The sequence below is a fragment of the Mustela erminea genome, chromosome 11 (assembly GCF_009829155.1).
Source record: "Mustela erminea isolate mMusErm1 chromosome 11, mMusErm1.Pri, whole genome shotgun sequence".
In the NCBI taxonomy this organism is placed as follows: domain Eukaryota; kingdom Metazoa; phylum Chordata; class Mammalia; order Carnivora; family Mustelidae; genus Mustela; species Mustela erminea.
Genome location: NC_045624.1, coordinates 62,494,189 through 62,520,128, shown reverse-complemented (window position 1 = coordinate 62,520,128; position 25,940 = coordinate 62,494,189). Strand labels below are relative to the sequence as shown.

Genomic DNA, 25,940 nt, shown 5'->3' with positions numbered 1-25,940 from the left:
GATAGCCTTCCTATTGAATGATTTAATGATATTCATCCATCAGGCTCTTTCACACATAGGTTTATACACATGTATATCTACTGCTTAGCAAAAACAGACTGTAACGTGGGTAAGTGATGAAAACATCAGCAGCGCTATTTGCATGTGATGAACTGTGGAACAGGAACGGAGCGAACTCACTTGTAGCAGCTCAGCATAATAACCCATAATCCTGTGCCAGGTTGGTCAGGTCACAGCCCTCCGCAGCAAGTATATCTACCTGTATGCTCATCCCAGCAAGACCCAGAATCTTCCAGGGCTTGGCACTTCTGCCCCTGCTGTTAGTGCCAGAGAATTTTAATACACTGCCCATTAACTCCCTGTGTTACATTGTTTACAACTTCAGCATTATATCTATTAAAATAGTGGTTTGGGGCTACCTATTAAGGATGTGGAATAGTTTCTCAATTTATTCCAGTCTTCCTGGCATATATTTCCTAATGTTTCAGAATTTCAAATTATATAATCAAATGAAGTATGGGGGCAAAATATCCTTAATGCCTGGAACGCTGGCCACATAATAACAACTCTTAATGGGATTATTATTTATCCCCTGAAGTTTTCCACACATCAGCTACATTATTATCATTTCCCCAAAACATTAGAAAGGATCTCAAATTTTTAAGGGAAAATAATATTTTCCCAGATTTATTGAGTGCTTATATTACTACTTTTTTAATCAAATCCTTTCAATTAACTTCGAAAACTAAGGCCAGAATCGGTTAAGGAGCATGCTTAAGGTCACACATTATACTGAAGCACCTGGCCAAGTGTTTGGAAATTTCGAGGCTGTTTTCATACCAGAGCAAAACTGACTGGTTTGACTTTCTCTGTCTTACATGGCTAAGGAGATTTGAATTCTCAAAGATTTATGCTGTCTTTTATCTCAAAAGATAAAAGTGCCCCCACCCTTAAAAGAATACGTTTTTGGAGTTGATTTATTAATTTTCTCAAATAACTGATTAGCTCAGTTATGCTGTGACATGTTTTCGTTTATATTTCTCACAGGGCACATATAATATGCCAACTCTTCCGGTTCTTTGTCCTCCCCTCCAGCAAATCGTTTGCCTTGTTATTACACTATTTGTAACCACAGTGAGAAACTGATGGTTTTTCTACTTACCATAGCACTCATCCTATCCCAAGGCTCTCTTTCAGAAGTAAATGGCTTATTCATTTAACCATTAAAAGATGTAATAAGTTTGGCTTCAGTATTTTTGATACAGTATTTTCTAGGGAAAATGAAAGGCAGATCATAGAAGGCTAGAGCCCAATTAAACCAGAGAGGCAGAGTCCATAGCCTATGGGTACACAGGAGGTCACAGACGACCTGCGCTGCTAGGACTTCATCCACTGTTGTTATTGATCAGCCAGGCCCAGAGCAAGCCCTCCTTTCACAGCCTCACTAGCCTAATAAAAGGAGAAAAGTGCTGCCGTAAAACTGAAAGTGGGCGCCACACAGAAATATTTCTATGGGGTTTACAGATCCCAGGTACAAGACTCCTTCACTGTTAGAACTTGATCAGCCGCTGACATTCAAATCAAACACATCCTGCTCTTGAGGACAGGTGTGACAAGCATCAAAGGCAAGCGAAGCCTGAGCCAATCCTCTGCATGGCTGGCCACAGGATTTACCCTCGTCATTCTAAAGCCCTTACTTTTTGGGTCCTACTTGGCCCACGTTGACCCGCACACAGATGACTTTCCTTGTCTGCATGCCAACGGAGCAAGAGGCCTCCCCGTTCCAAGTTGTGGTCGTGTTGAAGGACGACACTGAAGTGTCCTCGATGCACTGGCCCCAGGGACCGGTTTGCCAGTGGTACACGGTGCAGGCGTGCTCGTTACAGCCGCGCACCTCCTGCAAAGCACTGCTGTTTGGACAGTGAGCTCCACCTACAGAAATGAACAACAGAAGAGGATTAGCTATGGTGCTGACAGGAAGCTCACCATTCTCTCTTCTTTGAAATTAATAGTAACAATGATACCTGTCATTTGTTAGTGCATACTAAGTGGCCAGCACGCTGCTGGGAAGGCAAATTACATAGTCATCTAATACCACTTGGCATCTTCCGGCTTCAATTTTAAGCAATGTAATATGCATGATTTTTGTTTTGGGGGACTATGGAGGACCTCAAAGAGGCATTATGCTCCAGAGAAGCAGAAAATGAGGTATAAATGATGAAGGGAAACACGGGGATTGAGATTCTGTAGATGGAGAAAACCCATTGTGTTTTCACATGTTATCCCCCAAACTGAAAATCTTAAATACATGGTTTAAAGTACCACATATTTTAATGTATTGGGCTTTAGGGTGATGTGAAACGGGGGCTTAAAATCAACTGCTGCTGTCTGATCTTCCCCAGTGTTACTGGAAAAGCCATGTAGTAATGATAGTGTACCATGTTTCTTCAAATCTAGGATGTCATTGGCTGGAAGATATATTATCATTTTGTATGTCAAAGAAAGAGCGATGGCTACAAGTTAAATGATGCTACACTGTTTCTTGATCAACCCTAATTTTTACTGTACACTTACTGAAATAGATTTGTAGGATTCATTTACATGGTTTTTAAAAAATATATCACTCAATTGCACACATACAAAGGGAAGACATTCCTAAATATCCTTTACATTCAAAGTCCAAATCTTTTTTAGATTTTATTTATTAGACAGACAAAGATCGCAAGTAGGCAGAGAGGCAGGCAGAGAGAGAAGAGGAAGCAGGCTCCCTGCCAAGCAGAGAGCCCGATTCGGGGCTTGCTACCAGGACCCTGGGACCATAACCTGAGCTGAAGGCAGAGGCTTTAACCCACTGAGCCACCGAGGTGCCCCCAGAGTCCAAATCTTTTGAGTCACATTTTAACTCACACTCATCAAAGTTTGCCCTCCTATACAGAATCATCCCTGTGGTATCAAAAGTGTTGATGATGCAGGATTTTTTTTTTTTTTTTTAAGAGCTCCCTCCAGGGCTTTCTGCCAAGGTACAGGTATTCATTTCTAAGTTTTGATGTTGGCACATTTTTAATTGTACCAGAAGATGTCAATAAAAGATTTAAGCAAGCAACTGAGTAACAGTTCTTAGCTGTTTTTGTTTATTTTGGGCAGAAATATCATGGAATCACTATTGACACCAGGAATAACAATAAAATTCAGGTACTAGCAAAGATAGCTACGTTTTAATTGCTGTCTAGCTGCTGTGGTATTAAAATACAGCCCTTTTAAGATGCCATAATTACAGAGATGATTTGGTGAGTGCTGTGAAGTGTGTAAACCTGGTGATTCACAGACCTGTACCCCTGGGGATAAAAATATATGTTTATAAAAAATAAAAAATTTAATAAAAAAAAAAAGGTAAAAGGGCTGTATCTTTTAATCAAACGAATATAGTGTGAAGTTGTCACTATGGAACCATTTTTTATGGGCTAGCCCTGTTATAAATACTTTGTAGGGGGATCTCATTTTATACCCCAAACTGCATTACAAGTTAAAAATTATAAAGTAGATGAGCCAATATAACTTAAATGATATAATGGTAACAGGTCAGAATTTATGGAGCTCAGTTTCTTACCCCTATGCTATGTATAATGCCAGTTATAAAAATGAGAAGCTTTACATTGTTACAAGCAGAGTATCGGAGGAATTTATTGCTTATTCTATTGATAATTTAATCTATTTTAACTTATGTAGCCCTTGGACTTAATCTATCTGAATTTATGTAGTCTTCTGGATTTTAGGAACAGAAAATACTTGATTGTTGGAGCACCTGGGTGCCTCAGTCAGCTGGACAGCAGACTCTTGATTTTGGCTCCGGTCATGATCTCGGGGTCCACGATCTTGGAGCGCCGTATCAGCCTCCATGTTCAGCAGGGACTCTCTCTCTCTCTCTTTCCCTCTGCCCCTCCCCTTACTCTCTTTCTCTTTCTCAAATAAATACATACAATCAAAAAAGAAGAAGAAGAAGAAGAAGAAGAAGAAGAAGAAGAAGAAGAAGAGGAAGAAGAAGGAGAAAATAATACCTGGTTGTTAAACAAGAAAAGGTGATTCGACAGCTAGTGATCCTCAGACAGAAGTGGGCCCCAACTCTGAGATATGAGTAAAAGTCATAGACAAACTACCCCCCGAGATGGTCTTCATTTACCGTTTCACTTACTATTAATACACCCTCTAACTCAGCAAATACATTGGCAGGCAGTGTCTGTGAGAATTTAACTGCAATTCAGAATCATTTATACCATGTTGAGCAGGGGATCAACATCAGAATAGCAGCATTTCATTAAAGTCCCTGCTTCATGGTGGTGAAAACATCTGTCACAGATCACAGCCCGTCCTCCATCACGCAGATCACTGACCCTGGCAGCCTCTGAAAAGAAGTTTAGGATTTGAATAGGAATGGATTCTAAAACATACTAATTGGATCGGGGAGAAGTAAATGAGCGCTCTTATAACCCATTCCCTGAGGCTCTAGATTTACCCAATCTTATCTCTAAGACAAACACCTAATTATAGGCGTGAAACGTATACACTTTAGTTAATCATTTTAACCCTACCTTTATATTTATTTAATAGTAAAATTGTTGATCTTCTATGAAAAAAGCATTTATTTACCTCATTTTCACTGTGGGCATATGTATGCTGTTTTAACTGTGATTCTAAACTCTTATAATTGTTTTTGACATTGGAATTGACTCGTTGGCTTTAGAACATGTGATAGGAAAAAAAAACTTCTACAGCATCAGCATAGGGTGTCAAGGAACTGCAAGATGGCAGTTAAGTTTACAGACAGAAAGGCTATTTATTTTCTTGCCCCAATCCACATTAAAGCCACATCAGCAGTTTTGGTCTGATGTCAGGATACTCGTGCAGATAAGCCCCAAAGTGGTCTTAATTATAACAACGATATGGCAATTTCAAAAGCATGGCTTGGGTAATCAGTCATTGCAGCATCGTCCTGTCGTTTGGGGAATAATTTTACGGTATAAAAATTGATAGATAAAATATTGAATTTATTTATTATTTATGAGAAGATCTAATTCCAGAGACGTGGGAATATTTCCATAGTACTGGGGAAATTATAAAATGTCATCTATGACAAAATTTATGATAAATGGTATTTTAAAAAAATTCTCGGACCCATAAAAATATATGCTTCATACTAATGTGACTATATAGGTTTCATTCTGTGAAGTGGAAAGACTTTATAATCCTTCGACGAAATTCTACTGTATAACTTAACGTCCACACTTCTATTAAAATACCAACTATTATAATGTGAAACTTTTCTTATAAAAATGAAAAAGTGACTTTTCCTCTTCACCTCAAGCCTATAAATGCTGTCTGTGTGAACATAGAACAGAGCTGTAGTGTTTCTGTTTCCGGCACTGAAGTCCTTATAATTTAAATGAAAAGACTGAAAAGATAAAAGAACCGTGTTCAAAACATTAAGTGGAAACATGTGTACTGAGTTCTATAGTACGTGATGTTTACGGCCAATACTTCAAGAGACAGATACCTACAAGGGTTAGAAATAGTTTTTGCTGTTCTCAGGGATCTTATTTATAAAGCAGTGGGGAAAAGTAGTAGGGATGGGCAAGCATACAGATGGGTATAATTTTAGGCGGAATACAGTAATCACGTTAAAAGAGGTAGCACCATTGAGATTCAAAAGTGTTAAGATTCTGTTCATTTTGGGGCAGCTGAAGAATGCCTCTCAGTAGGAGGTACTGAGGTGAGTTTTGAAGGAGTGGGATTTTGACAAGTAGCGTTCTGGGAAGGGAGAGAAAGAAGGGAACATTTTCCTTAAGCAGAAGAGCTACTAAAAGCCAAGGCATGGCAGGCAGACGTGATGCGGGAATTAGCAATACAGATGCAGTCCACTGGAGTCCCAAGTTCACACAGAGAAACAACAGGCAATTCGGGTAAAAAAGTGGACGGGGCTCATGCTAAGAAGTGGCTATCAGTGTACTATGAATTACAGTTTTTAAAATGCTTGTAATTTTGCCTGCTTATTGCAGCCCGGATCCCCCTGACAGCAGACCACCCCTGGACAAAAAAACACACTGGCAATGGCATGATTTCGGGGAGCTGAAGGGATGAACGTTAGCCACGGAGAACCTCAGATTTCGCTGTCGCACACCATCCCTACTCCCCTCCTTCGTTATCCCATGCAGAGAGAGGAAGAAGACATTCCACTGTGGGGTCTGCATAAATCTGGTGTGGCGGTTGTGGTCATGCAGGGACAGATTGAAACAGAACTCCGTTTTCAAAGTCAAGAACGGAGGGTGAGGAAGTGACAGTACTTGTACTTGGAAGGCAGAATCCACGAGTCTGTACATATAATGGATTCTGGATTCTTCAAATCTGTCCAGGAATAAAAGGAATCCTTAGGCCCTTTATCTGTGAAAACCCAAAGTTAAAATACCAATAGTACCTCTTCAATGTTTTATATTTTAAAATATAATTTTTGAAGACTGCTAATTATGTGAGAAAAATTGGCAAAATTCTATTTCACTTTGCATCTATTTTCTGTATTTATAAAGCAGGTGCAAAGACACACTAAAATTTGGCTGATGAAGTTATAGTATCAGGTCATTTTGAACTTTCCAAAAAAAAAAAAAAAAATCCTCTCATTTCTTGCTCCTGTAAGGATAATTAACTATGTAATGAGAGCTAACAGAAGTTGTCATTATGCTTAGTGGAAAATATTTTGAAAATCAGTTTTTCTTTTTAAACATGGTTTCAAAAAATTCAGATGGCTATAAATCTAACATTAATTTTTAATTTCTTATTCAAATTCAACATACTACTATTTATATATTAAAAATATGCCAGGCTGAAGTGTTAAAAGATTGCTTCCTTTCATATCTTCCCAACACAATTTTTGTTCAGGGCCAATAACATCTGCACACTTATCCCCGCACTGTGTGGCTAGGCCTGAGACACTAACGAATCATTCTATAAAACCGAGAGGAAACAAGAGGCAATTGCAAGTCCAAGGAATAGGGTCAAGGTCGCACAGAAAGGTCACTGTTGCTAAAATGCTCCTGGCCATACACCTGAGCCACCAATGTGCGGCCAGCAAACTAGGGACCACTGAAGGCCTGGATGGTTATGTGAGTCTCAGAGGCTATAGAAAACTCTACAAAAATCCGACATGATCTCTGCATCCTCCTCCTCAAATATTTTTTAAAGTATTTTGGGACCCACCCCATAGTTTACCCAAAACAAGGAAGATTTTTACCTTGAGTTATACAATGCCAAAAAGTGAAATACCAATTTTATTTAAACATACACGCACACTCCCCCTTTTGTTTTTATAAGTTTAAAAGATATATTTTTGCTTTCTTCAGCATATTTACTATCTCTAGTTGCTACCATTTGTATTTGCTTTCCAAATGACATTTGGATAAGAATCCTTTTGTGATAATTTGTTTGTTGCTAACAATAGGTTATAAAGTGTTCCTCAAGACTGCATGAAAAGCAATTATATTCAAGCTGTTTTTTATTAATTTTTTATGTTTAAATTTTGAACCAAGCTTAAAATTATAGGAAAATTCAAAATATATTATCAATAATTTTCCTCCCTGGATCATTTGGACAAAGTTGTTGAAATGATACCTCACTACCCTAAATACTTAAATGTTTCTTTCTTATAGTCAAGGGCATTTTCCTACATAAACACATTCAATATTTGAGATCAGGAAACTAGGAAACAAACATTGACACATTATTAGTATCTACTCCTCATACCTATTCAGATTTTCCAACTGTCTCAAAATACGCTTTTTACAGTGGAAAAATCTATAACCAAGTTTTGCATTTAAGCATCATGTTTTGGTAATCTCCTTCAATCTGGAATAGTTCCCTCAGTTTTTTCTTAATTTTCATGATTAAGTGCTCCTTGGCTCTTCAGGATATTAAAGATCAGTTATTGTTTTTCGGTGTTTTAATTGGGACATTTCCTCATGATTATATTCTACAATATGCATCTTTGACAGGGACGTCACAGACCTGATGCCATTTTATCATTTCATCATACCAGGAACACATGAATTTTCTTTGCTCCACTACCACTAATTTAAATTTTGATCTTTGGGTTAAGGTGTGTCTGTAATACTTCTCCATTACAGAGATACTTGAGACTAAATAAAACGCTCTTGGTTAGATGCTCAGTTAATACATTCATTTATTTATATGAAATATGAATCCATGGTTTCCTATTTCATGTAATGGGTTATATTCTGTTATTGATATTATTTTGGCATTTACATTGTGGGCTTTGATAACCCACTCTGAACCCTGCAGACCCCCACCTGATGAGACAGATGCTCAACCACTCGACTCCACCAAATGACATTTTAGAGAAAATTGTTCAGGAGCAGAGAGTTAGAGCCCAGAAAGAAAGTGAAGAAGGAAAGGGAAAGAAAGAAAAAGTAGTATGGGGAAGAGGACGTATTATTCTGTACCCTATCATTCACATAGTAGGAACAAAGAAATCATTGATAAAAGTCCTAACATTTCAACAACTGGAGAAGCTTGGTTTATCTCCTGAATTGGGGGCATAGAGAATCATCTTTTATCATACATCTACAGAGACAGACGTAGAGATAGATGTAGACACACACACGCAGACACAGAAACCATAAGAAAACGAAGCATATCAGGGGTAAGACCAGGAGCTAGCACTCCTCTTCTCTAGCACACACTAGGATTACAGCTCCCCCACCCTGCACCATGACTGAAGTTAGGTTCAACTTCAAGCCATGATTGTATGATTTTGCTTGGTCAATGAAATGTCAGTAGGAAGGACCTAAGTCCCTTCTGTATGGAAGAACTTAATGCTGATGGTTAGAAATCACCAGACAGACTTTCCAACTAACTTCTTCCATTGACACTGGGGAGTGGGTCTTCATTTGGAGGTGCAAGCTGAGACTGCCTTGGAAAGCCACCCATAACAAAGCAACAGTTTCTCTTTTAAAAGAGAATGTTCCCATAACGAAGCAACAGTTTCTCTTTTAAAAGTTTTTAAGCTGCTGAGCTGTTAGTTACTACAAAACAACTCAATCTGCTCTTATTAATACAAGAGGTCATATAATATTCAGTATACTGTTCAACAGTGAAGTTATGCCTGAGATAAACAAAAGGTTATCTTTATTTTGTGAAGCAGCATTGACTTTGTAAATCCAGATTAGTACTTTGCACATGGATTTGTAACTTATTTCACCAGAAAGTTGTACGTCTAAACACTCAATACTTAATTTTAATAATGTCACCTTTCCCCTTAAGGTTATCACAGTAATTTTCTGATTTAGAAAATTCAGAACATGTTTGACACATACAAACATTAATTCTTGGGGAATACTAGAAAGACCTACTTTGGTGCGGAATTATAAAGTGTCATCTAATTAGCAGGGGGCCACATTTTAAAACTTCCTGCAAATGAAGTTTTTGAGTAATTTTAAGAAGAGTTCAAAATTATGAGACTTATTTTGTGAGCAAGAAAATGTTTCCATGTCCAGCGAATAATGGGTACTAAACAGTTTTTGAAACACAGATTCCTCTTTAAATATCTCCTATAATTATACCAGTTTTTATAACTGTTATTAACAGAGACAAGCAGCAGCAGATTCTCCACTGACAGCTTCCTATATGGTTTCTGTTTAAAATTATGTTTTGAATTCATGCCTTTATGATTTACTATATAAACATCTATAATTTTCCAGCACGGCCTGCTTATGATGCAGCTACTAGACTTAATTAAAAATTATCGAAGTCTCACCCTTTCAAACTAAGTGGGTGATACACATCAAAGATCAATCATAAATTTCTGCCTTTAAAGCATTTCATGACCTTTCAGTGTGAAGCATCATGTCTAGAGAAATAATGATCTGGTGGGTTCTGCAAGCATGGCAAAAATCTCTGCCATGTGACTCACGGGGCGAAAAGTCACTCATTACTAGTCACACAGCAAGTGTCTGCAGTGTATAATAGATTTATAGGAAGCAGGGTGACCACAGATCTAATTTTAATGAAGTCCAAGACATAATCTGAGCTGATAGAGTTTGAAGTCTGAATATAATCTATGCAAGGTTAGAGTTACTGTTTGACAAGACAAGGAATATAACTTTCTAAAATGTTCTAGTTCTCTATTTGGTTCCCAGATATACTTTTTTGGGGCGGAGGTACCAAATGGTTCAATTTATATTAAGGTAACCAGAAAAATATTTTGGGACACTTTTTTTTAATTTTTTATTTATTTTTAAAAATTTTATTTATTTATTTGACAGACAGAGATCACAAGTAGGCACAGAGGCAGGCAGAGAGAAAGGAAGGGAAGCAGGCTCTCTGCTGAGCAGAGAGCCCAACTCGGGGCTCAATTCCAGGACCCTGGGATCATGACCCGAGCCGAAGGCAGAGGCTTAACCCACTGAGCCACCCAGGTGCCCCCTGGGACACTTTAAAACAAAATTCTAAATTTTCCTATTGGTTGACTGTGTCAAATAAGCTAAATTTTTCTCTCAGGTCTTAAGACTAAGGTAATTACATTTTTGCATGGCTATTATATTCATAGATAGCATGTTTGACGAAATAAAAACACTATCAGGTTTCTACCACCAAAATGTTTCAGAAGTAGAAAAATAAAACTGGCAGCTTAAAAACTCCTCCACAATTTATTTTTTGGGGATATACACAGAGAAACACATGCAAATTACAAACAGACATCATTACTTACTAGTGCTAACTGTGAATGAGGAGAAGAGTCATTCAGCTTGGTAAGGTTTAAATAATATACACCTCTATTCTTGAGACAGAACATGCCTTAATGTGATAGAGCTTGATGGCTTCTATGTTTTTCTTAGTCCTGTGGTATTCTCAATAATGACAAGATTAAGTATGACATTATATCACCCAGTCACACAGAGACCAAATTAGCATTTGGATGTAAGCTTGAGAGATAATTACCAAGAGCCTTATATTTCTCGACAATAAAGCTTACACAAGTGAGGTATGAATAAATGACAAAGCATGCTTTATTCCCCCAACAGGATGAGGTGATTAAGGAGCAGCATATTTGAAAAATGAACACAATGTATGGATGAGACTTCTGGATCTTAGAGCCTATGTTCAAAAACCCGAGTGGCAGAGAAGCCATGTAATTTTCCTTCAAGTAATAATCATGCTGGTGTTTCTTTAAAAACAAAACACTTCTTTATTGAACATATATGCATGTTTATGAGAAGGCAGAATGTCATCTCAAAGGGAAAAACTGACTACTGCAATAGAGAAAAAAATAATCAAACCTGACATATCTGGAGTTTGGGAAGCCATTTTCATACCTTTGCACAGGTTTAGCATTCAAACTAGAAAGCAGTTATTAGGAGGGAGTTAAGGTAAAGCAACTACTTTTTAAAGTCTTTCTTCTTTTCTTAAAGATCTATTTTCAAGATTAATTTTGGGGAAAAAGAGAGAGTCAATTATCATATGGTTTCACTTATTTGTGGAGCATAACAAATAGCATGGAGGACATGGGGACTTAGAGTGGAGAAGGGAGTTGGGGGAAATTGGAAGGGGAGGTGAACCATGAGAGACTATGGACTCTGAAAAACAATCTGAGGGTTTTGAAGGGACGGGGGGTGGGAGGTTGGGGTACCAGGTGGTGGGTATTATAGAGGGCACGGATTGCATGGAGCACGGGGTGTGGTGCAAAAATAATGAATACTGTTATGCTGGAAATAAAAAAAAAAAAAAAAAAAGAAGTTGTTCCATATGTCAACAGATATTAAATTTCCTTGAATTGCTGGGATTCTGGAAGTAGATTTTTGTGTAGCATCACCTTAACCATGAAAGACAAAAAAAAAAAAAAAAGGAAGCCAACTTCAGAAAGGAAATCTGAATCCACTTCTGAAGCTGGGGACCAGCCTTACCTTCCTCACCGGCATAGGCCAGAATGGACCGTGCCCGTATCTGCTTCCCTTCTGTGGTTTTCCCCGAGCAGGTGTGTGAGCAGGAGGACCACAAAGACCACATGCTGAGCACACAGTCCTTTGGGCATGGGGCGTAACAGGCAACAGGGATGGGGAAGATGGCATCTCTGCACAGCTGTCTGTCAACTTCTTCTCCTGGGGAAGACATCGTCACAAACAATCTATCAGTTTTAAATAAATGTAAAATGAGCAATTGTAACCAGATGGGCACCAAGATAAATTAGGTTATTTGGTTCTTAGTTAAAAACAAAGCTAAAACAATGCCCACGACAGTCAGATGTTAAAAGAACACGAGGAATAAATATATACCCTTAACTGAAGCTTCTTTTATTATTAGAAGCTTAGGTGTATAGATCAAGCACAGTGCTAAAAGTATTTTTTACTACAGATAGCTGCCCAGTCAGTGACTTTTCTATTTATAATATTAACCTTGCAATAAAGAACATCAATGAATTATATTCCCCTTTTTATTGCATTATTGGAGATGTACCATTTACATCATCATTTACAAATAACACCTCTACCCACAGCATGTACCATATATTTTCATGAACCAACTGAGGCATCTCTGCAAACTGTCTCCCAGAGAATTTATTTTTGTATGACTGGCAACCTTTTTTTTTTTCTTTTTCATAAAAATTACTGTGTTAGTTGGAAATAGCCAAGATATGCAAATAATAGGCTAAAACATAAAACTGTCTACGTGGTCCCATTGGAAGAGGGGGAGAAAAGTGACAAGGTAAGCAAATCGCAAAAGATGGTGTCGCTCCAGCACTTAAAACTCATCAGCAGTTTCCTGTTGCTCTTAAGACAGAGATGAAAGTTCTTAAATGTTTACAAGACCTATAATGACCTGGCTCGGGATTCTCTTCCCAGCTTCATCTGACCCCACTCCCTCTCCTTGCGAGCTCCAGAGATTGGCATGCCTTTAGTATTTGTTGAATGAATACAATGAGATGTACAAAAGGCCAATGAGGAAGAAAATGTCTTTGTGATTAATGAATGCCAAAGACAGCTAAAAGGATTACAAATGACCAAAATAGAATATGAAATGAACTCTACGGCATCGCTGGTTAATGTAGGGTGTCAATGACATCAATGGAACAGAGCAAAAACAATCCAAAAACAAGCAAAAGCTGATCTATTATTTTGCCAGAAAACATGACCATAATTCTGGATAAATATATCACAAACGTGTGCCTTGGGCCATTACACCTTCAGTTGAGAAAGAGTGACTAATTATGCTACTTTTCACTGCTATTAGAAAAGCAACGCAGAGCTGTTTCTCACTGATGGAAGGCTAGGAGCATCGTGTTAATGTATGGTCCTTTATTCATACATTTGAAAAACAAGATAGAAAATCAGAAGTCAATTGAAAATGCTCTAACAGGTTAATAGTTCCTAGTTTGCAGGGCCTTGTATCATTAGACACAATCAGAAGTCAAGTGGAACATTAATAAGCCACCAGTCTGCAAGGCTTTAAATGATTAGATTTGCTTACTAGTAAGTCAGACTCACTGAAATGACGATGGACTCATCATTGTACCATTCAGTCTTTAGTTACTGTGATCTGTGGGATCTCTTTTAATTCTGCTTTTATTGGCTTTAGGCTTTGGCTTACATCCCAGGAAAACAATATGGAGATAGATTGTAGATTTATAGGTACTGAAGGTAGAATATGAAAATCATTACAGTAAAAGGTATTTAATATTTTACAATTTACGTAATAATGACTCTTCTTCCTACTAAACTTTTTTCTGAGGGCAAGAGGGGACTCGCATATGTCTTAGTTCTTTGCTGCTACTTTTAATGTTCGATCTACTCTCTTTCACTTTCATTTCTAATATCCTGTGAAAAGGAAGGCAAGTTTGGTGCTCTAGCCTATAATCAACCAGGAATTACAGTTTTATTTCTTCTCATAGTTACTTAATCATTTCTACTCAGAAAAATTTAACTCATTCTGCAGCAACTGAAAGTATGCTATGTGGGTGCTATTATAAAATTAATTTTCAAAGCAAAAGTGATGGATTTCTCTTTCTCGTAAACTGAAGGGATGTACAGTTTCAACCTTTCTTGCTTTATGACTTCTTCTTCTTCTTTTTTTTTTTTTTTCAGCCTGTGTCCCGTATCTTACGTGAGCTCTTTTCACTATCTTGTTCCGCTTAGCCCGGTGCATTTTCCGGTAGGTACGTTTGTTCTAGAACACATCTTAATCCTCTGTGGAGCTATTAAAACCCACCTTGGATTCAACCTCTAAATTCCCTTAGATGTCAGCCCTTACTGCACTCCTCCCAACGTGGCCAGGTAAGTCCCTGGCTCTGATGGCTCTGGACTGCTCAGCATTGTTCTGCATCCACATAATGGCATTATGTTCTAGCCATAATGATTTTTTTCCCCTTTTCTCCTACAGAATAATCTTATCACTGCCTCAGGGACTTGGCATTCTCCCTTCCCTTTGTATGACAATTTTAGATCTCATGGCAGACTACTTTTCTATATTCAGGTTTCGGTTCAATTGTCCCCTTCCTGGAGGAGGCTTTATTGACCATACATAATCTCACAATAACTACATTTTATTTTCATTACAGCTTTACTCACCACTGGAACCTAATGAATTGTTTATAAGTTTATCTTCTAACCCTACTACTAGATTAAAAACCCAATGAGGGCATGATCTTTCTCTTTCTTGTTATTTTATACTTAGAACCTAAAACACTGCCTGGCATATAAAAGACACTAAATAATCTTTCATTAAATGAACAAAGGAATCAATTAATTTTAACCTGTTGTATCAGGAAACAGAATGCTGGATTAGACATATATGGATTTGAGTACAGTATTTCATAAGTTGCCATGCACTCAAGTGCTCTAGGACTTGTTACTGTGTATCCAGTGGGCAGGCAGCATATGCACCAGCTGGAGTTTGCTAGAAACGCAATCTCTCAGATTCCATCCACTAAATCATTATTTGCCTTTTATAAAGGTCCCCAGGTGATCTCCACGCACATAAAATCTGAGAATCATTCCTCTAGAATTTTTCTGCCTTTCTTTTCTTGTGTTTTGAATTGGACCAGACTGCTTCTTGAATGAGTAGCTACAGATTCATCTGGACTCCATACCAGATATCAATCGTTTCTCTGTGGGACTTCCCTTTAGACTTCTCTTTATACAGGGTATACCTAGATGAAAACAATCAATGAGCAGTTACTGATTGCACATCTTTTGTCAAGCACTGTGCTATGAATATTGTATACCTCACCTCAGGTAATTGTCACTGCAGCAATTTTTTGAGGTATGACTGAAAGATAACATTAGTTTCAGGTGTACAACATAATGCTTTGATATTTGCATACATTGTGAAATAATCATAATACATCCAACTAACATTTGTTCCCATACAGAGCTACAATTTTTTTCGACTGATAGAGACTTTTAAAACTTACTCTCCTAGCAACTTTCAAATATACATTATAGAATAGTCAACTATAGCCACCATGCCTTACATTACATCCCCATGACTCGTTTATTTTATAACTGGAAGTTTGCACCTTCTACAACTTTTTGACATAGGTACTAACATCTGATTTTTACTTTAAAGGAAACTGAAGCTCAACAAGTTGAAGTTTACTGTCTCAAAGAGCAGAAATTTAAGTAAAGAAGCTAAGATTTGAACTGAGTTTTAACCAATTCCCAATCTATTTTTAATTGGCATGGTGATAGGGAGAATGCGGGATGCCAAGAGAGTTAATAATGCATGAAACTTCGCCTACGAAAAGTCCAGAGACTGAAAAGCCCAGAAGTCACTCTAAGATGTTCCTTGGGACACAGTGAAGCATAGTGGTGGCATATACTGTCTCAGATACAAAGACTAGGCATGTTGACGTGTCCAAGGTTACATGTTTTTGCTTACAGCCATTGGAAAAATGGCAACGGTTCTATGAAAACATGAAATCATTAAGATCTTTGGCTTTGCTTTTAACGGGTGCTTTAATCAACTCAATGCATTGGCCACTACCTGGAATCCTTAGGAAGTGTGCGCTTTTAAGCTAAATGTTCAGGAGCACCCCAGGCACGAGTCATCAGGGAAACAGGAGAGAAAGAAAGGCTGGGTTTACGGCTATCACAGGTTAATTCCATAATTTGTGATTTTCAACCACATTCTAGGAGTGCAACTCCTATCTTATTTTTAATATAAAAAGTGACCCTGGAAATAAAGTCTTTACCTATATGTGCTTCAGAAAATAATTTCATCCCTCTTCTTCACATTGAAAGTTGTTTTTGATTGATAAACATTATTTTAATTAGATAACTGTTTTGCATGACATTATTTCAGAAAATGTATGATAGTAAGTTAAACATGTACAAATCCAAATATCAGGTTAATTTATAGTCTTTCCATATAGAGGAATGAAAATTTAGCTGCTGAACATTTGGAAATTCCATTTTTCCATATCTATTACCCGACTGTTAGGATATTTTCAACTACCATATGTCCCCAATATAGAACCTTTTAAGACTTTGATTATCTGAATTTGCATCCAAATAAACCTGGGCTGATAAATCTAATTATCATTATAGTGAATGATGTGGTTCTACAACTCATTTAGCAACAGCTAATGCAACTTGTTTTTTTTCTTTCTTTCTTTCTTTTTTTTTCTTTAGTCTTTCTGAGGACAATTTCTTAGTTAGATCCTGGACATGATATCATAAACATTTAGAATCTACACACTTGTCATTGTATATTAAATATACCATTTTTTTGGCATACACGTTCCAACATAAAATTTTCAAAGGACTCCTTTATATTTATGACGTTTATTTTTCCCCCATAAAGCTCTAGGCATCTTAAGCAAACCTACAAAAATGTACATTTTACATGAAATATGTAACACAGAAAGAAATGAATGAACCATTGTCTACATATTACAATTTCTATCTTACTGTGAAGCCTTAATTAAAGCATATCTAGCTTAAACCTGTTTGTGACACTCCATATAAAAGGTTGAGAAATAAAATGAAAATGTTTGATTTATTTTTATGAACTCAAAACAAGATTTGAATCAGTTTAAGTTGGTGTGTTCTGATCTCTGTCTTCACATATACAATTTTAAAAATACGTTTTTAAAAATTCATCATTTAATCAGTTTAAACATGTATTTTGACATCTTTAAAGCAACCCTCCAATTTCCCTATTTGGTCTATTTCATGAACTTCACCAACTCTTTCATGAACTCTTCCAAAATATCTCCTTTCATTGTACTGTGTTTCCTATTATCAGGATAAGAGAATTGAACATCTGTTTGAAGTAATTACGCTAAAAATTCATGTCAATTTCCATAAAAATAAAACAAAATGAGAAGTGTGATCAGAGGATAGATTTCTTTTTCTTGGTAAAAGTATATGCTGAAAGTTTATTGCATTCATCGTACTGGAGCTTAAATGTAATATAAAAGATAAATCTTGGTTTATGAAGGTTTTTATAGTTTCAAGGTTTTTATAGCTTAGGAGATGAGCAAAGAACACAACATTAATACAGTAAAAATATAATTAATTGTATTTTAATGTCAGGGATATACATGCTTAGCACTGTTCCCTAAATGTTCCTTGCATTATTCTAATTTCTTTTTAGTCATAGAAATGTGCAGATTGCTATGGGTGATTTTTAACAGTCACAGTAGTAGTATGTGCAATGTACCTCCAGAAGGCAATTGAAGCACATCCGTGTAATGGAATTGAGAGCGAGGTAAAGAGAAAGGAGAAATTAAAGCAAAGAGAAACCAGATACAGAGCCAAGATTTTTAAGAAGCACTATTTAGAAAGCTCCTAGTACTGCATTTTTGGAACAGATCTCCCTCCCCAGACCTAAACAAACTCTGTAGCAATCCTGAGAATTATTGTTGATGTCTTTTGTATTCTTCAGAAATTGCCTTAAAATTTCACACTGACTCTGATAGTGGAAGCCACTTATATATTTATTTATTGACTGATAGCCAATATAAATTCAAAAAAGAATTGAGATGGGAGAAGAATGAAGTCTCATATTCACCTGGATCTTTCCAGAGAGCATTTTCATATAACCATCCTATCTGAACTTTATAAAACTGTAAGATAGTAAGTCTGGAATCACTCTCAGCTTATTGAGGTAAAAGACCCACGGATTGAGTCTTATAACTCTTTCTTCCCTCCTCTTTTCGAAGAGAAGCTTCGTATCTCTTCTTCATAAATGGCAAGTTTCCCAATAATTTTTTAATCCCTGCACTCCCTCAGCTATGACATCCAGGTAGTGAATCTGATTTATTCAATGTACCACCTCCCGCCTCCATGTTTTCTTCCAGGCTTTTGTGCACGTTTCTCCTATCCCCTGCTATCTCCCATTTCTCCTGCAGCCCTCATCCACCCTGATCCCCAAAAGTGTGTTTCTAAAGTACAAATGGAAGCATCGCAGTGTCCTTAATACCTACTAGCTGAGGGCTGGAGCCTTTATCAGGATACAGGAAATCCTCATTGTCTGTCATTGCCCATGATTTCCTACATTCTCTCCACAGAAAACCATTTGTTTTTCTATGCACTGAAATGCTGCTTTCTTACCCCTCTGCTATTTGGTGTACACTGTTCTCCATGTCTGGTTGCCCTACCTGCTTCCTAAGTACTATTTAGGACTGTGTTTTCTTCCTCTGTGAACCTTCTCTGACTTTCGGATCCCCCAAATGGAGCTGTGCTATACGTTCTCTGTTCCCAAACACTGCAGTCACATCACTGTAAAGACTTCTGATAATTGTCTGTTGACTCACTCACCTTTACCTCCATTAGCCTATGAGAACCTTCTGGCCAGAGATTTTGTCTCATTCAATATCTTCGTAGCTAAAGTCTTTGGTTCAGTTACTGTCAGAACTTAAGAATTTTGCAGTAAATTTTAGATGGATGATGGGAAAAAATTGGATTAGAAATCCCAGGACATGCCTTGCTTTTCTGAAAAAGGCTACCTCTATTTATATATTTCCAACTGTTCATTTACTAAAACCTGATCAAGATAGCCTTGATATTACCCTTAGTTTGACCAAACTTGACAGGTTTCTTCCTGTCTTTAGGCTCCTGGCCTCCCTTTTCTTAAAGCATTTATTTGAAAAACTTAAAACTGTAAATTATTTTTCTGTTCCTTTGAAACTTATGTAAATTTCTCCTAGTCACTTCTTAGTCTTCGAACCTAGGAAATATCTTTCTCAAGTAGTTGGGAACCATTTCTTTGACATGGAAACATCAAAGGAGATAGTGCCCTGACACCTCAGTCTACGTAGGATGGTAGGTCTCCAATTTCTTCAACTGATAATGGTTAGCAAACACACATGACTTAACTACTGAGAAAAATATTTGCAAACTCAGGAGTAACTCAATGTATTCTACACATCATATTGATCAATCTCACCCCTAACGTCCTCCACTGCTTTCTCACTAATTCAACCAATACTTAGAAATATTCCTGCCTTTTGTTTCCATGGAGTTAATTTCAGTGTCTATTGTAATAGTCTAGAATAAAGTCTTCCTTACTTGTGGAACTCAGTTTGGTGCCATTCTTGAAACAAACTCCTATCTAATTAATCACCTTTAGCTTAACCTTCTCTTTCTTTCCTTAAAAAAAAATCTATACATTTACCTATTGACTTTTAAATATCTTTGGGTAATCTAGAATCTTCATACTATAATTACTTTCAGGATTTCCCTGCTTTTTCATCAACTTCTTCAAAATCTTTCCATTCCCAGTAAGTATATCTCTTATGGTCTCACTATGTTATCTTCCTTCTCACCTTTGTTGTGTTACCTCAAGTCTCTATGTTTTCATTCCTTTGTGGAGCAACAAAATGAATTGGGCAAACCTGAGGTAAAAAAATGTGCTTTCCTCTTCCCAGCAGAATCCACCTTCCAACACCAGGTACTGATGTGGTCACTAACACAAACTTTAACTTTATTTTTAAGATGAATCCCATTTTAACAAAGTATAATAAATAAAATGATTTATTATAAATAAATAATGAAGATTAAGGGCTGAATCCAACCATAACTCTGCATTTCTGTGCTTCATTGAATTTAAGGTACTCCTGGTTGAAACTGCACATGTAGGCAGACAACTCTCTAATCACTACATCCATGACTTCCTTTCCTTATAAATTGGGTTGAGGATTTCACTTGGGGTTGGGCAGAAAAAAAGGGCATGTTTATACCCTGCAAAGTCTGACATCAGGCCCATGACTGGCATCCCTATTTAACGTCAATTATCATAGCACCTTTTTTTTTTTTTAAGAGAGGTAGGGGCGGAGACGGGGAGAGGGAGAGAGAGAATGCCAAGCGGGCTCCTTGCAGCGTATAGAGACTGATGTGGGGCTCAGTCTTATAACCCTGAGATCATAACCTGAACAAAAATCAAGAGTCTGATGCTTAACCAACTGAGCCACCCAGGCACCCCTATCATGGCACATTTTTATGCAAGTTCTCTATGTGTGTAATATGTTACACATATAATATGTGCATGTATATATGCATATATGTTATGCATATAATAATAAGTTATGCATATGTGATTTGGAATAAAGATGTGAGATGTAATAACTTAACTTCATTTAGCTGAAAACAGTACTTCATTTTTATGTCCCTTCCTATTTGTTTATCTGAAAGTCCCAGACTACCTGGCTTTGTTTATTTTCAGTGACTAAAAAGTAAAATGACTCATGGTTTTAAAAGCATTATGGGAGGGCGCCTGGGTGGCTCAGTGGGTTAAAGCCTCTGCCTTCAGCTCAGGTCATGATCTCAGGGTCCTGGGATCGAGCCCCGCATCGGGCTCTCTGCTCAGTGGGGAGCCTGCTTCCTCCCCTCTCTCTCTCTGCCTGCCTCTCTGCCTACTTGTGATCTGTCTGTCAAATAAATAAATAAAATCTTTAAAAAAAAAAAAGCATTATGGGAAATCCAGAAATTCAAATAATAACTTTACCTCTGGCATTATTTGAGATTAAACACAATTTTATTTGTCCTTATTTCCCCCCGATTTTTATTTTTATTTCATATTTTTATTCTTGAACAATTCTTTCTTGTGACTTCATTATTTTTTTGAGTTTGAACTTACCAACTGTTAATTTCATCTACAAATTTACTTTTTTAGTAATGAGAAGTCAAACAGCCTTGGTTCAAATTTTGGCTCTACCACTTATTAACTATGTACCCTGGAGTAAATTATTTAACTTGTTCCAAGACTCAGTTTCCTAAACTACAAAGTGGAAGCTAATAATAGTACTTATTTTATGGTACTATTATGCATATTAAATGATATTTTTTTAAAAAATTAAGTGCCTAGCTCAGTGTCTGGTGCATAGTTGAAAAACACCATCTAGTATAACAATACCATGCCTACTTTCATCACCTCCTGTCAGTGGAGGAGCTGACCATCCCTCCCTCATCATTACAGGAATGGAGGTGCACCAGTGTGTTTCAGTCAACTTGAATTAATGTGCTTAATCATGTTTTCCTAATTCTGCTTATAAGTGTGCTCACAGAAAGGTATTAGTAAAAACCATTCCACTGGTCTGATAGTATAAGCTTCATCTTTCAGTAGTGGTACACTTTTCTTTTTGTTGAAGTGCTAAGATTGTGAGAAAATACAGAAAACTCAGGAAAAGCCAATTCATATAATCATAACTGGTAAATGTTATAGTTCATATTTTGAAAATTATTTAGAGTTGTGTTATAAATACTTTTGGGCTTCAGTGAAATTTTTAATTAAAAGTTATACTACAGAATATTGAGTTTACAGTGACATGAAGAAGTACTAAGACATGTGGCATCATTTAATCCTTCTTTAGTTCCCTTTCTCTGCATGGATTAAATCATTTGACTCTGAAAAACTCTGAGTTAAACAGCTGCACCCAATTACGTTCAGTCAATGTCTTCTAGACAAGAAGAAAAAAAGCTTGCTTCTGGAAGTGCTATGATGAGGTTACACTGAACTACATTACAGTATTAAATGAAAGTAATTATGCTTCTAAATGAAAGAAATTATATAGTAGGGTCATTTTGAAGAGTTATGAATACAATCAACAAAATAGTCACATTTATTATAATTATCAGTTTAATTAATTTAACTCTCTCTTTCTCTCTCTCTCTCTTTTTTTTTTTTTTTACAGATTTATTAATTTATTTTGGAGAGCAAGGAAGTGGTAGCAGGGCAGAGGGAAAGGGAGAGGAATCCTCAAGCAGACTCCCCACTGAGCATGGCCAATATGGGGCTCAATCCAAGGACCCTGAGATCATGACCTGAACTAAAATCAAGAGTTGGCCATGCAACAGACTGAGTCAACCAGGAGCCCCAATTAATTTAACTTTAAAAACTTATGTAAATAGATAGTTCCAACCAAGTATTTCAATAGAATTCCATTTGTTCTATGATGAAATACAGCTCCTGTTTTGATCTCTCCAGGCTCATCTTCCATCACACTAACGTGTCTTGTGGGTTCTATCCCAGTCAGTTCCTCATGGAACCTTGCAGGACTTTCTCTGAATGAGGGCTCTTGGAAAGCTTTCCCTTTAGTTTTACTCCTCTCCCACACCCCCCACCCCATCCCCAACCTCAGGTCTTGGTTTCAGACCTTTCTCTGAGAGAGTCTTACATTTCCAATCAGTCCTCAAAGTATCAGCCAAATAGTCCGCTAGCCATACTGCTGTGACTACATTATACCCCCAACTAACCCCCTGTAGTTCTCCAGATCAAGCATGGCTTTGTGTCTGTTTTGTTTAAAGATATTTCACCAACTGTCCTCACTTGACGTACCTTGTCTAGCAAGTTCATTTGCCATGCTCTGGGGATAGTTGCAATAAGACTAGGCTCTGAAGACCTTATTGCCTAGAAGAGGATGACTGCACATTATCAATGTTTTAGGCCTAGGTTAAAAACCAATTTCAAGGGGCGCCTGGGTGGCTCAGTGGGTTAAGTCTCTGCCTTCAGCTCGGGTCATGATCTCAGGGTCCTGGGATCGAGCCCCACATTGGGCTCTCTGCTCAGTGGGGAGCCTGTTTCCCCTCTCTCTCTGCCTGCCTCTTTGCCTACTTGTGATCTCTCTCTCTCAAATAAATAAATAAAATCTAAAAACAAACAAACAAATCCCACCAATATCAATTCATAAATTTTCTCATTTAAAGCAATTCTTACCACCTCTCCTGCACTCCTACATTTTGGGATCTCTTATATACTCACATAAATAAAAAGAAAGTAAGTATAGTCATTCTATAGATAGTTATTTAAAGATTACAATATGCAAGTAAGCCTACAGAGTAATGACAAAACTACAAATAAGGAAACCAATGTAAACAGACATATATTTGGAGCTTAGAATGTTTCCAGGATTAAGAAGACCATAAGACTTAGAGACGCCATGTTTCTCTCATGAAATATGCACCAATAATCATAATGTAAAATTCTGGTTGCCAATAGAGACTGTGGATTGATGAGATGATTAGACATGGCACAGTTTACAAAAGGACACATTTTTGAAGGCAGTAAAATTTGAACAGAATTTTGAGGGAATAAAAGCTGAATTGGAAATGAGGAAGAGATGCAGTAAAAAATGTAGGAGTTTGGTCTATGTGGGAAGGCTTTGAAGCAGAAACTAATTCAAAGAATTAATCATCACCATTAAACTTTTCCAAGATCTGCTCTGTCCTCTGATGACCCCATGTAGAAACACTGTAAATTTGGACCATAAACAAATAGGAGGCTGAGAGCTATAGGAGAGTAAATCAAAATTTGCCCCTTTAATCTTCACGGTTGTAGTGGAATGTCTGCCAGCAAATCACAGGAAAATAATTTCAGAGAAAATGAAGTTTCAATGATGGGAAAAGTGTTAGCCTATTAATTGGTCTGCAGGCTATTTGCTTCCATATTGAAAGCCACAGACAAATTAGGAACTCCCAGCTTATTTTACTGACTGTTAACATTTATAAAATGTTGCTGAGGGCCTTTTTGGAGTTAATGTTTTTTGTTTTTTTAAACAAATGCACCCAATAAAGAGCACCACCAGTTCAACAATTGAGATAGAAAGTCTCTACTAAAATCAAATGAAAGTACATAATGATTAGTGAGTATCTGCAAGAAGAAAGCTTGAGAATTTTAGAAAAAATTCATATTGTATTGATAAAGAAGAAGTTGGTTGATCTAAGATGGGTCAAAATGGTATCTAGGAGCCAGTCAATATACGTTAAAATCAGAGGACAGTGAGAAGAGGCATTGGGAAAAGACAGAAAAAATATCCTAGCTCAGATTTCCAAATGTGGCAGAGGTTTTCTAAATGTCAGCTGCCACCAGACAACTACTCAACTGGATCTACAAAGCAAGGTCTTAGAAATTTTCATTTAAAAATGATCCTTAAGCCGGGCAGTCCAAGACAGCAACATAAGAAGATCCTGAACCGACTTCCTCCCACAGATACCCTGAATCTACAGCTACATGTAGAAAAAATTCTGAGAATGACTTGAAAGCTAGTTAAACAGATGCTTCACATCAAGCAAAAAAAAGGGGGGGCACATCAAGGTAGGTAGGAGAGGTAGAGTCTCATAAAAAATTCCACCGAGCACAAGCAACCCACAATTAGGAGGGATCTCACAAATCTGAAACCTTTCCCTGAAGAGCAATGAGTTTGTACTCTACCTCAGATTCCCCAACTATTAAATCTTGTACCTCTACATCAGATATCCCAACCCCTAAGCCAGACCCTGAAACTTTTGGCTTTGAAAACCAGTAGGGCTTTGTGTCCATGAGACCTGAGGCTGCCAAGAACTGCAAGATTGCTACTGAAGGGCTTCAGGAAGACTCAATTGCCCTAGAGCCCAGTGCAGAAGCTGCAGTTTGGAAAGCACCCAGCTTTCCAAAGGAGATTCACTTACTAATCCTAAAGCATCTACTGGAGGAGCAGGGGCCTGGTGGGATTCTCTCCAGAGATGAGAGATCTGGCGGCACCATTTTGTGCTCTCCCTCTGCCTTACGAAAGCTGGGAGCAAGTGTCCTGTATTCTTCCTGTGCGTTTTAAAGCTGGCCAGGTATACACTGTCTATAGGAGACCCAGTCAGATGTGAGGACAAGCACTGACTAAAAACGAAGGGATGGAAAAAGATGTTCCATGTAAATAGAAGCCAAAGGAAAGCTGGGGGAGCTATACTTACATCAGACAAAATAGACTTTGAAACAAAGACTGTACAGAAAACAAAAAGAGCATTACATAATGATAAAGTTGTCAGTCCAACAAGAAGATAAAAAATTCATAAATATCTATGCACTGGACATAGGAGCACCTAATATATAAAACAAATATTCACAGACCTAAAGGAAAAGACACACAGCAATACAAAAATTACAGGGGATCTTAATATCCCACTTACATCAATAGATAAATCATCCACACAAAATAATCAATAAGGAAACATTGGCCTTAAATGACACATCAGACCAGATGGCCTTAATATATACAGAACTATCCGTCCCAAACCAGCAGAATACACATTCTTCTCATGTGCACATAGAACATCCTCAAGGATAGATGGTATGTTAGAACACAAAACAAGTCTTTTTTTTTTTTTAAGATTTTATTTATTTATTTGACAGAGATCATGAGTAGGCAGAAAAGCAGGCAGAGAGAGTAGGGGAGGCAGGCTCCCTGCTGAGCAGAGAGCCGAATGCAGGGCTCGATCCCAGAACCCTGGGATCATGACTTGAGCAGAAGGCAGAGGCTTTAACCCACTGAGCCACCCAGGCACCCCCAGACATCATTTCTGAGTACAATCATATGAAACTGAAATCAACTACAAGAAAAAAACCTGGAAAAATCACAAATAGGTGGAAATTAAACAACATCTTACTGATCAAACAGTGGTTCCATTAAGAAATCAAAT

General features: G+C 37.4%; 1 protein-coding gene across 3 annotated transcripts in view; it reads right to left on the bottom strand.

Moving 5' to 3' along the window:
- The window catches only part of THSD7A (thrombospondin type 1 domain containing 7A), a 452,669-nt gene that overhangs the window by 82,483 nt on the left and 344,246 nt on the right, over window positions 1-25,940 (bottom strand). For all 3 annotated transcript variants that reach the window (XM_032303909.1, XM_032303911.1, XM_032303910.1), the window contains 2 exons: window positions 11,961-12,155; window positions 1,698-1,932 (listed from right to left, as the gene is read on the bottom strand). In XM_032303909.1, coding sequence (XP_032159800.1) covers window positions 1,698-1,932; window positions 11,961-12,155 — 430 coding nt within the window. The remainder of the gene's footprint in view (window positions 1-1,697; window positions 1,933-11,960; window positions 12,156-25,940) is intronic.